Source organism: Aplidium turbinatum, chromosome 17 (assembly GCF_918807975.1).
Source record: "Aplidium turbinatum chromosome 17, kaAplTurb1.1, whole genome shotgun sequence".
Classification (NCBI taxonomy): domain Eukaryota; kingdom Metazoa; phylum Chordata; class Ascidiacea; order Aplousobranchia; family Polyclinidae; genus Aplidium; species Aplidium turbinatum.
In genome coordinates, this window is record NC_137488.1 from 21,579,102 (window position 1) to 21,590,993 (window position 11,892).

The 11,892-nt window shown below is 38.6% G+C and overlaps 1 protein-coding gene across 1 annotated transcript; it reads left to right on the top strand.

Moving 5' to 3' along the window:
- Positions 1 to 941: 941 nt before the first annotated feature.
- Positions 942 to 11,586, top strand: LOC145786634 (trafficking protein particle complex subunit 2-like). The gene is made up of 4 exons (XM_082598326.1): positions 942 to 1,164; positions 4,014 to 4,132; positions 4,844 to 4,958; positions 9,778 to 11,586. The coding sequence occupies exons 1-4, from the start codon at positions 1,069 to 1,071 to the stop codon at positions 9,874 to 9,876; spliced, it is 429 nt and encodes a 142-aa protein (XP_082454452.1). The 5' UTR covers positions 942 to 1,068; the 3' UTR covers positions 9,877 to 11,586.
- The last annotated feature ends 306 nt before the right edge of the window (positions 11,587 to 11,892 follow it).

Sequence of the window (11,892 nt, forward strand, 5' to 3'; positions counted from 1 at the left end):
TACTGACATATACGGTAGCCAACGATTTTCCATTCAGGCACAAGGTTTTGCCACCTTTTTCCTTCATTAACGTGCTGGTAGGTCTATATCGATTTTTGTAGTTAGTATCTTTTTTGTCCCGGACGCGTTAATGATGAAAAATAAAATGATGATTGATTGATTGAACTTTTTATGTTTATATGGCTACCTGGTAAATACTCATTGTCAGGATTGCCAGTTTTATTCGCACCAGTTTTTTAGATTACGATTTGGGGGTTTGGGTTAAGATTATGGCCCTACAACTCTTTAAAATGTCTGCCAATTCCTGAAAAATTCTGACAATGCCTGATAATTTTCAAGGATTGCAAGATGTGCAAGTTGTTCTCGCACAACTGGGCTAGTTTTGCCTCAATTTTACTTTTTCCTGCTGGCACAAACATGAACAGAACGGCAACGTAAACATACAAATTTGACACCAACAAAAGGGAAAGATGGCAAAACCCACAGGTTTGAAATATACATCCATAAAACAGTGTTACCCCTGTCTTAAAGTGTTACAGCCACCAAACCTAGAAGAGAGATAGAATAAAATAATTATTTTGGTAATAATAGCCCTATGAACACGTGCAAGGGCAATTTACACTTTACTACACAAAACAAATCAATTGCTTTGTGATCACATTATTGATAAATAAACTGTTAACTTTTTTGTTAAATTATTTTCAATTGAAAAGTATTTACACATTTGTTAAGTTGATACAATTACGTCGATGGTTGCAAGCACGCACGTCCAACCATGTCCCTATGTATCAACGAATATAATTAGGCACACCACCAAACCTGATAGTTGGAATGAGTAGTCTAGAACTCTAGATGAATAAGTTGAAAGAATCAGTTGACTCCTCGTTCTAAAAACAACTGGAGTGCCAATTGTTGAAGCAATGTGGGGCCGACTGAACCAAACAACAACACCGCAAGATATTAGTACAATGAAGAAACTGCATAAATCCTGTGTAGCAGGGATGTCTATCAGTATGCCACTGACAGTCAGATGTTCAAACTTTTTGTGTTATTTATAGATTAAAAAGAATGTCTGGAAATTATTATTTTGTTATTGTGGGACATAAAGATAATCCGGTATTTGAAGCAGAATTTAATTCTCAATCAAGACCAGGTGATTCAAAAGTAAGTTTGGTTTCTTGCTTTTCTATGGACAGCGATGTCAAAGGATGATATCAATGGGCTTGAAATGTTAAAACTTATATACTTCATTATGCAAAAAGCACCAAGTTTAACTATTAGGCTGATGTTTAAACAACTTCGTATTAGGCCTACGCATACTACTACAAACTGCAACCATGTTTAGCCTATAAAGTAAAACTAATAATCTTACAAAATCAAACCTTTACATCACCAACCCATTTGGCTAGAGGTATTGTTTGCCATTTTAAAAGTTTATCAATACCAAATTTACATAATTTGCCTGCAGCTGATTACATGCTCAAACTTTCATTGTTGCTTTCTGCGAGAGAATTGCAATGGTGTAATATTTGTTCAAATTCTGTCTTGAACACCTTTGCTTATGTTATGCACTGCTTTGTTTAAAGGTAGTGAGTTTGGAATAAGGTAGTGACCCAGGAAAAATGAGAAAATAAAAATATGGTCTAATTCAAACTGCTTCCAAAAATGCATTCCAGAAGTAATAAATATTGAAAGCGCATGATTTTTCATGCACGTTGCATGACATTTACAATTAACTATGTGATATCTGATCATTTTTTAATGAATTAGTATTTGTGTAAATTTTGGAACGGAGATTTAGTGGTAATTGCAGTTTCTTGTGCGATTAACCGTTCAAGCTTAAAATATAAATATTTGGATGTATCCGTTATCCAGATAGAATTTATTGATACCCAAACTAACCCTATGCGAGTGTTGCCATACAAATAAAGAACACGTAAGACTTGTTCAGGGCTGCGATTTTTGCCTTTTTCGGTGATGAGGTCACTCGACACGCGCCATCACTATTCGACAAATGCCGTGCCTTAAGGAAAAAAAAAAGGAAAATAAAAAGGAAAAAAACTGAGAGAGGACTAAACGTCGTCAGGTCGAGGAACAATCGGGGGGGAGGGGTATCACGTGATGCAATCATAAAAGTGCTGACTTACGTAAACTTTCTTGCGCCAGGTGCTTCAAAGCAAGGTCTAAAAGCGACGCTTCACACAAGAAACTCCCAAGGCGTCAGCGTCGCCATTTTGAACATTGCGGGAGAACGCTTTGATCGAAGTTCCAATGCCTGGCATCAAGCATTTCGCAACACACCTTTCATGCTATTCGACACAACGGGTTTCTTTTATAGATGAAATAACCTTGGCTACGTTGAGTTGTCAACGTCTATGCCAGTTTGTATTTTGCCGTTTGAGCCAATTAACAATATTGCTCTGGTAAAATGACTGTTGGATACTTGCTATGAAAGTTTTTCACATGTACAAAACAGCCTAGTTTCAGACCAGATGTTCAGAAATACAGATAAAAAAAGCCGCTATTTTTATTGAAAGGAGTTCTCTTCCAGAACATTTTGAACACTACGGAAAAATGCTTTGATCAAAGTTCTAACGCCTGCCATCAAACATTTCGCCACACACGTTTCGTGCTATTCGACACAACAGGTTTCTTTTATAGATAAAATAACCGATGTAGGCTACTTTTAGTTGTCAACGTGTTTGCAAGTTTGTATTTATGTCTGACTTATGCACTTGTTGTTCCAAGATTGCAGAAATGTTTTGCAATGTGAATAAAGAATAGGCTAGTAGACAGATAAACACGGTTGCAACTCGACTTCCTTCCACTAAAAGAGTTTCTGTGATTACGTAATGGGCGATTTTGCACTTGCATTCACAAAAGCACACAACCCAGCTAGCAAAACTCGTCGTTTTTACATTGATTCAACGTCTGCAGACGTTGAATCACAATGCATGACATGTATAAACAAGTTTGCTGGCTGGGAAGTCTGGACATCTCCAGGAAAGTTGTCTCGCACCAGGCGAGATGCCATCCTTTGAAAAATTTAACAATGATGGAGTTATGTAGCCAGTGCATGATGACGAAAACATATTTAAGATTTCCTTTCCGTTATATAACTTAAAGCAGGTGATTGATACAGGAGAAAATAATCGCAGAAGCACACAATAAAGCCCACTTATTATGCAAGTTTTCTACATCAAGAAAATAGCCTAGTTTCTGACCAGATGTTCAGAATCAGAAACACAGGTAAGAAAGGTAGCTATATATAAGAGCTCGCTTTTAGAAGAATAGTAGGTACTCAGGGAGTGGACAAGGCAAGGTAGTAGGCAAGTTGTAAGAACAGCATAGCTTTGCCCAACTACAGATAGGATAGTCTTCAGTTAGTCAGCAGCCTATAATGACTAAAAAACGAAAGAATCCTCCGACAACACGGATGGTAAAAGCTTCGGTCGGTCTTACCGAGAAGCGGTTAAGGTTCAGCAAGCAGCGAGTGAAGTGCGGGATCTGTTCGTATCTTCGCTGTGTTTCTTGGTAACTTGCATGTTTCGCTCCTAACTGTGTTTGCATGCGGGTACGTGCAGTCGTGCATAACCATTAACGTACTAAGCGAGACTAAAGAGCTGCCAAAGGAAAAATTCTCTATCATGCAGTAATTCGTGGCCAAACGCTTATAATCTGACTCTTGTGATGTCATACCACTATTCGACAAACAAACGCAGAATTTTTGGTCGTTCGACAAGAAAGAAAAAATCGCAGCCCTGGACTTGTTTAGAATTCACTATTATGGATTAGATATTTTGAACACGGCAACCTGGTCATGGTTAAGATGCGGAAAAATATTTTATCTTTCGTGCTACTCTATTCAACATTTTATTGCAATAAAGTTCTGCAATATGTCGACATACTAACTCAAACAATGAGTTTCGATCAACAATCATACAGCAGATTTTATCAAATCTACAAACTCAATCTCACTCACAATCACAGCATTTGTTGCATGTTTGATGCAGAAAGATGATCACCGGCACCTCAACCAGTTCATCGCGCACGCGTCTCTTGATTTGATCGATGAGCAAATGTGGGGCACGACTGCCATGTACCTCAAACTTATTGATAAATTTAATGAGTGGTAAGTTGTCATGGTGTGAAGTTTTCAGATTAAAATATAAAGCTCATAAAACCATCTCAAGCATTTTTGCAAATTTTCGAGTTTAAAGTAATCCTCGGCAATAAACAACTCAAACAAACTGTCGTGATGTTGCACAAAAGATAAGGTCGCTAATGCAAGGATATGATTGTGGTATATGTTTTATGCCAAACATAAAACTTCAAATATAATATTATGTTAATGTAATATAGAGTAGGAGTGTAGAGATACTTTAGGCTTGACATTGCAAAAATGCTAAAGACGCTTAGTCATTATTTAGTGTTTTGTTTTGCCGCAAAATGCTCGTCGTTGTTGCAATGAAAATTTTAGTGAAAGTTTGTTAACTCAAATCACCCTAAAATCATCATGTTGAACTTAAAGTTCACTGTGGGTGGACTTAGGGCCATCCTCTTGGCAGGATCTCTAATTGTTTCAGCTTACAAATGTCCAAAGCTGAAGATTATCAATCGAAACCAAGTTTGGTTTCGATTGGATGCAACATTTCCTCCTTTTTTGATTTGGTTTCTTATTATGATTCTTCAATATCAACCCTTTGATTGCCTTTTGATTTGATATTTTACTTAAATCAAATTTTATTTCATGTTAGATAAATTTTTACAAAAGCAGAATTGTTATGTCTAGATGACTAATTGATTTTCATGCTATTGATGTTCCTACGATTGTACGTCACAGGTGTGTATCGGCGTTTGTCTCCGCCAGCCGCATGAGGTTCATTGTCCTTCACAACGTGAAAAACGAAGACGGAATAAAATCTTTCTTCAACGATGTCTATGAAGTGTACGTCAAGGTCAGCACTTTATCGCCTGGTGGCGGCGGGTAGTTTGCAGCTTAGAGAGTGGACCAACAGATTTCGTATTCTTCCTAGTGCTCCATCAATCTGATGGTTTTGATTTACCCTAGAACCAGTATTTGTTTATCTCTGGCAAATATCTCTCATGGAAATGTTTGTTTGGATATCACTTTGGTGGCGAGAGAAAAGCAGAGGTTGCGTATCAGAAATATCGCATTGCGTTGTTTTAATGTTCAATTGGAAAGGGGTGAAAAAACCAACTAACCAAGTCGGTGTCGCATTTGCTGCTTCAACCTCAGCATGCGACCACCGAGCTAGTCATTTCATTTTGAACTTTAAAATAATTCCAATTAACTTCCAAGTCTTCTTTCAACTTGGTCTGATGTCTCTGTCTGCTCCTACTTCATTGATGAGCAGGGGTTCCGAGAGGGGGGAGAAAGCCGGGCCACTTTCTCCCCTAACATAACATTGTAAAGAAAAAACGAGTAGTTTTTCGTTTTTTTACTTTTCAAGAGGCCCATTGTAAACTTTTAACGCAAACTGGTACCTCCAACAGTTACGAGTTGAAAACTTAGCTTTAGGGCTCAGAAATTTGTAAGAATTGTTTACGATTCACCATAACTCAAAACCGATTGAACAGCTTATGCAATGTATGATGTGCATCAAGACGTTGCAAGATCTTTATTACTTGACGTCGTCACCCGAAACTTTGCATTGCAAAAAGTCTAGATTGGTTGAATGCTTTGTTGAACTATTTTCATTGCCTGTATTGTGTGTTTATAATTTTTTCTCCACCTATACTAAAATTACCAGCCACAAGGGATACTCTCAGCAGCCCTGGACGCCCACACTGCGAATCCAATGTTCAGGATTCACCTAGTCAGGAATGGTGTCCGACGTTTTCTTTGTAAACAGTTCTCCGTAAAACAATTCTTCGTAAGCAATTCTTCTTAAACAATTCTTCGTAAATTTAATTCTTTGTAAAACAAATCTTCCTAAAACATTTCTTCGTGCATGCAATTGAGATTTGATGTATACGAAGAAATGCTTTACGAAGAATTGTTTTATGGATTTCATTTCACCAACAACTGTTTACGAACAATTGTTTTACGAACAACTGTTTACGAACAATTTGTCTATAACCGTCAAGGATAGCCCAACCATCAAAGTCAGTAGTGGATATGGAGCAGTATAAGCTATTCATATGACGACATTTTTAACTACTGGTTAAAGTGCCAAAGACACCGCATATGAGATGTGTAAACCGTACGACTCTAGGCCTACTACAATTTTTTGGTGTCCGACAAATTGTTCGTAAGCAGTTGTTCGTAAAGCAATTGTTCGTAAGCAATTGTTCGTAAAATTAATTCTTCGTAAAACAATTCTTCCTAAAGCATTTTTTCGTGCATGCAGTTAAAATTTGATGTATATACGAAGAAATGCTTTACGAAGAATTGTTTTACGGATTTCATTTTACGAAAAACAGTTTACGAACAATTGTTTTACGAACAATTGCTTACGAACAATTGCTTACGAACAATTGCTTACGAATAATTGCTTACGAACAACTTGCCTATAACCCAATTTTTTCTAGACAAAATAATGAACGACAATGGCAATTTTGCTGCAAATATATTCCAGTGATTTTTGTTAATTTTCATATTAAAGTTGTTTTTTCATATCGATTTGTTAAAATCTAAACTTTGAAAGAAATTCAACATTACGCTGAGCCAAGTTCAGCTTAAAACATATGATGCTGCACATGATACACATTTGTTGCTTTAATATTACTAAAAAAAATTTGAGGCTCATTTTTCTTATTGTTACCCGAGCTCAGGGCTGCGATTTTTGCCTTTTTCGGTGACGAGGTCACTCGACACGCGCCATCACTATTCGACAAACGCCGTGCCTTACGGGAAAAAACGAAAAAAAGAGGAAAATAAAAAGGAAAAAAAAAACTGAGAGGGGACTAAACATCGTCAGGTCGAGGAACAATCGGGGGGGGGGGGGGCATCACGTGATGCTATCATAAGAGTGCTGACTTACGTAAACTTTCCTTCGCCAGGTAGGCCTACTTCAAAGCAAGGTCTAAAAGCGACGCTTCACACGAGAAACTCCCAAGGCGTCAGCGCCGCCATTTTGAACACTGCTTTGATCGAAGTTCCAACGCTTGACATCAAACATTTCGCAACACACGTTTCGTGCTATTCGACACAACGGGTTTCTTTTATAGATGAAATAACCTAGGCTACGTTGAGTTGTCAACGTCTATGCCAGTTTGTATTTCGCCGTTTGAACTAATTAACAATATTGCTCTGGTAAAATGACTGTTATGATACTTGCTATGAAAGTTTTTCACATGTAGAAAACAGCCTGGTTTCCGACCAGACGTTCAGAAATACAGATGAAAAAGGCCACTATTTTTATGGAAAGGAACATTTTGAACACTGCGGGAAAATGCTTGGATCGAAGTTCTAACGCCTGGCATCAAATATTTCGCCACACACGTTTCGTGCTATTCGACACAACGGGTTTCTAACTTTCTTCGAAGTAGGCTACTTTTACTTGTCAAGGTCTATGCAAGTTTGTATTTATGTCTGACTTATGCACTTGTTGTTCCAAGAATGGAGAATTTTTTTGCAATGTGAATAAAGAATAATAGACAGATAAACACGGTTGCAACTTGCAACTCGACTTCCTTCCACTAAAAGAGTTTCTGTGATTACGTAATGGGCGATTTTGCACTTGCATTCACAAAAGCACACAACCCAGCTAGCAAAACCCGTCGTTTTTACATTGATTCAACGTCTGCAGACGTTGAATCGAAAAAACGAGAAGCGAAAAATATACTAGAGTAGTCTATCACGACCGCACTGTTTGATTTGTTGTGATGTAATAATACCAAAAGTAGCGATACGCACGCTGTTACGTTAATTCACCTTAAATAACTCAGGGGGGAAAGTAAGTTAATTTTGAGTTAACTTTAAAGTAAGTTAACAGCACAAATCGATTTAACTTTCCTGGAGGGTTATATTGCGTAGGCTACCCAGACAGCAAGAATCATCATTTTACATTGATTTAACGTCTACAAACGTGAAGTCAATGAAAAAATAACGAATTTTAATGCCTGCGTATCAATGACCAAAAAGAAATTTAGGTTTGTTTTACATTAGTTCGACATCTAGCGACGTTGAATTATCATAAAATAACGTTAATTGTTCAACCAGGTACCGGTAACAAATTAATAGCTCACTACGAGATGATTGCCTCGATTTACGTTTACACTGACATAATTTCGGCACAATTGGGATACTGCGAGCAAACACGAGTCTGTTTGATAAAGAACTAGCTGTCAGAATCGGAATTATCAGATGCTGTATCGGAGGATGAGGTTGTCGCGTCGTCACTAGAATACTTGAAGACGCAAAACTGCCCGTTCATGAACGCGCGATGCCATATGATCGGAAGCATGACTTTTCTGCCAAAGAACCATTTATCGAATTTCGTACTACTTTTTTAACTTGACCCCGTAGCTTTTCTAATTCCAATTTGTTTCCGTCATAAAATTCTTTACAAATTTTGAAAAATACCACACTAACTTTTCCTTCTGTTTGATAATCTATAGCAGGTAAAATTCTACTTTTTAACTGTATCTTCTTTCACCATGATTTATATTCGCAACGACACCGGTAAACAATAAGCATTCGATGAAAAAATAACTTTTGCGTAACAATAAGCCGGTATTTATAAGGTTGCAAACTTTTTACAGTTCACAAGAGCATTGTCAGCGCATAAAATAGCTTGCGTGATGCTCTGGGCTACCGCCGTGTGACACGCGACGAAGAAACGCATAAAATTTCATTTGATTAAACATTAAAGCATACGGCAATTGCCGCCCTAATCCAAGGTTTGTTGATTTGGCGACGGCAAAGTTTTTGCCGTCGTAGATACAAGCTAATTTCGAGGGCTGTATACATGTCCGGCAGGTACATAACTTAGCGCTTGATACTCCTTTGCAATCACTCAACCAGCGTGCGATTAAAAACTTAAGTACACAACTTGTGGCCACACAACTTGTGCGGTAACTCGCGGCCAAACGCTTATAATCTGACTCTTGTGACGTCATATTACTATTCGACAAACAAACGCAGAATTTTTGGTCGTTCGACAAGAAAGAAAAAATCGCAGCCCTGCCCGAGCTGTCCTGATTTCACTCGGAGCAGTGCCGGTAATATGCTTTGCGGGCCCCAATGACAATGATCCAATTCATTAGCGTAACTAGGCTTTTTGAAAGGGGAGGGGGGTTGACGGCGGGCGAGGAAGCCTGACGGCGTGTTGCGACACCCAGCGGCAGGGGGTTTGGTGGGCCTCCTCCAAATTTTTTTCAAAAATTACTTTGAATTTGGTGCATTCTGAGAGCATGTTTGAATTGAATTTTTTCCATTGGAAATGACAAAAATTACTGCATTTTCTGAGTAAATTGCGGGCCCTGTGCGATCGCACAGTTTGCACACCCCAAAAACCGGCACTGCTCGGAGGCCCTGTTTGAGAGCGCACACCAGCCTGCTGCCTACTTTCTTGCCCACATGACATCATCATCCGAATTATGTTTTGTCCCCATTAGTAGGGGATACCGATTCGTTCTTTGCCGCAACTGTCTTCACTCCTATTCATGCTGTTTATAAACTAAGTTTATGATGTCGTTTCATAGAGTTGGTGCTTCCCATTGTTACAGAGAACAATGCTGTACAGTTTAGCTAATTCTTCATCATTTTCTTTGTCATCGATAAATATTTTCACGATTCTTGTGTTACAGCATTCCATGAACCCATTCTATGATCTCAACACGCCGATCAGGTCGGCCGCTTTTGAGAAGAAAGTTCACTTCTATGCCAGACGCCACCTGATTGGATGAGACTTCCGAAGAGACCAAACTGTGGAAACGCCCGAGAGAAAGTCACGTGTTGCTCGTGACGTCATAAGTCAATTGACTAGACAGCAGACACGAAACTGTGACTATTTTGCAAACAGTGTTTCTAATTGTGAAAAAAACAATCAACAACGCAGTTCACCCTGATTTTCGGCTGTGAATCGCTTCCGTCGTTTGTGCTATCGGTTTGTTGACTTGCACTTGCATCGTGACGCAATAATGTTCACGAAGTATAAATTCTGTAACTAAACGCCTCGTTTTTTTATTAAAACGTCAAACTTGCTTCGGAACCAATTAATTAACCTTCAAACGGTTATTGGGTCAAGTCTGACCCCAAAAGAATGACATCATTATTGTAACTTTTTGGGCTCTTAAAATTTTGAGCAGCAACTCTAGGAATTCTTCAATCAATGTGTTTGGAGGGAAATAAGAAGAAAATATCTTTTGATGTTGCGTTCCTGCGTGTCTTTTGACAAGTTTGAAAAAATATACTCAAAACTGCAATTGGGGTCAAATTTGACCGGTAGCCTACTTGTCGATCACAAAACTTGACGGTATTTTATGATTTAATTGTTGTCGAGGAAAAGGTAATTAATTCATTGCTCGAAGCTGCTTCTCCGATGAACCATCTTCTCTTTACCGACAGCCAGTGGCGGCTGGTGAGTCCTAGAAATGGGGGTGTTGCGGACGGGCGAAGCCCGGCCGAGTGTCCGCCAAAGGCCAATACAACAGCGGGGGGCCCCCCTCAGAAAAAGTACATTTTATTTGGTGCATTCTGAGCATATTTTAGCTCTAAATTGTTTTATTTAAGAGTTTTGCAAATGTGTAATATTTTGAAAGGGACGATCAACAAACATAAGTGAATAACACGTTCTGAATGATAAAAGAGAAAACGCATGTTTTTTTATTACCTAGCCTACTCCACAAAAAAATTCTCCTGTGGCCTATGTCACTTTACATTTTGGATGTAGATACGTTGCTTATTTATTGCATGACATATTAAATTCAAGCAGTTTTTTTTCCAAGGATGGGAAGTAGATCTATCCTAAAAAGTAAGTTATCAGTTTTTCTAGTGCCACCTTATATGCATTCTTTAAGACTACGTAATAACTTACTAATCAGCGAAAATGTAAACTAAGTTACTAATTGGTTTATTGCGTAACACTTAACAAATGCGTAATTTTACAACGTAAAGGCGGGTTCACAGTGGCGTCGCTATTGCGCCGAAAGCTGCTTTTGACGTTACCACGACGCCAACACTCGTTCTTCGTTTTGCTGTTGGTTTGTATTGGCAATTCAAGAAACCTCGCGGCTGGACGACGTCACAATCTAGTGTCTCTTCTAGTTGTAACCTTGAGTAAAATATTTCACAGCACGCAGAGTTTCCAAGTATAACTCGCACTGAGGCTAACAGTCAGCAATTCTGTGAACAAAGAACATAAAATACATTTTGGGCAGAAGAAACGCTAAGATATTTGAGAAACGTTTTGTGATAACTTTTATGGGAGTGCTGCCGCATCGCAGCACTCACTAGCGAGCCGCCCCTGCCGACAGCTAAATCATATAACACTGTCAAGCCTTGTCATTTCTCATTTGTGTGAAGAGCACAGTTTACTTATTACCGTATGAGGATCAAACTGACGTCGAACGCCGCGAGTGGCCGTTGTGGCGCGCAACTTGGAGCCTTCTAATCAAATAAACTCTTGTAGCCTATGCAGGGCCAGCAAAAAAATTGTGGGTTGAAATACAGTTGTGACAGATATAGGAATAGACGTAGCCTACCAGAAGAAGTTTCCAATAGACTGTTGTAGATTTTTTTTAATCTAGAAGAAAAAGAAAGGGAAAAAAGGCTAGTAAATTTTTTGTTTTAACAATTTAGATAGGTAAAAAAACAAGAGTCTGATGCGAATAGAACAGGGGTCATCAACTGGCGGCCCGCCAAGCTGTTAGATGCGGCCCGCGGGAGGTATCAGCGTACAAATATAACCAAAAATATTTTCT

Bases quoted from the DNA above. Each gene is read 5' to 3' on its own strand.
- LOC145786634 (XM_082598326.1), top strand. From the start codon at position 1,069: ATGTCTGGAAATTATTATTTTGTTATTGTGGGACATAAAGATAATCCG. The intron at 4,133-4,843 runs GTAAGTTGTCAT...TGTACGTCACAG, and splicing joins ATTGATAAATTTAATGAGTG to GTGTGTATCGGCGTTTGTCT. The intron at 4,959-9,777 runs GTCAGCACTTTA...CTTGTGTTACAG, and splicing joins TCTATGAAGTGTACGTCAAG to CATTCCATGAACCCATTCTA.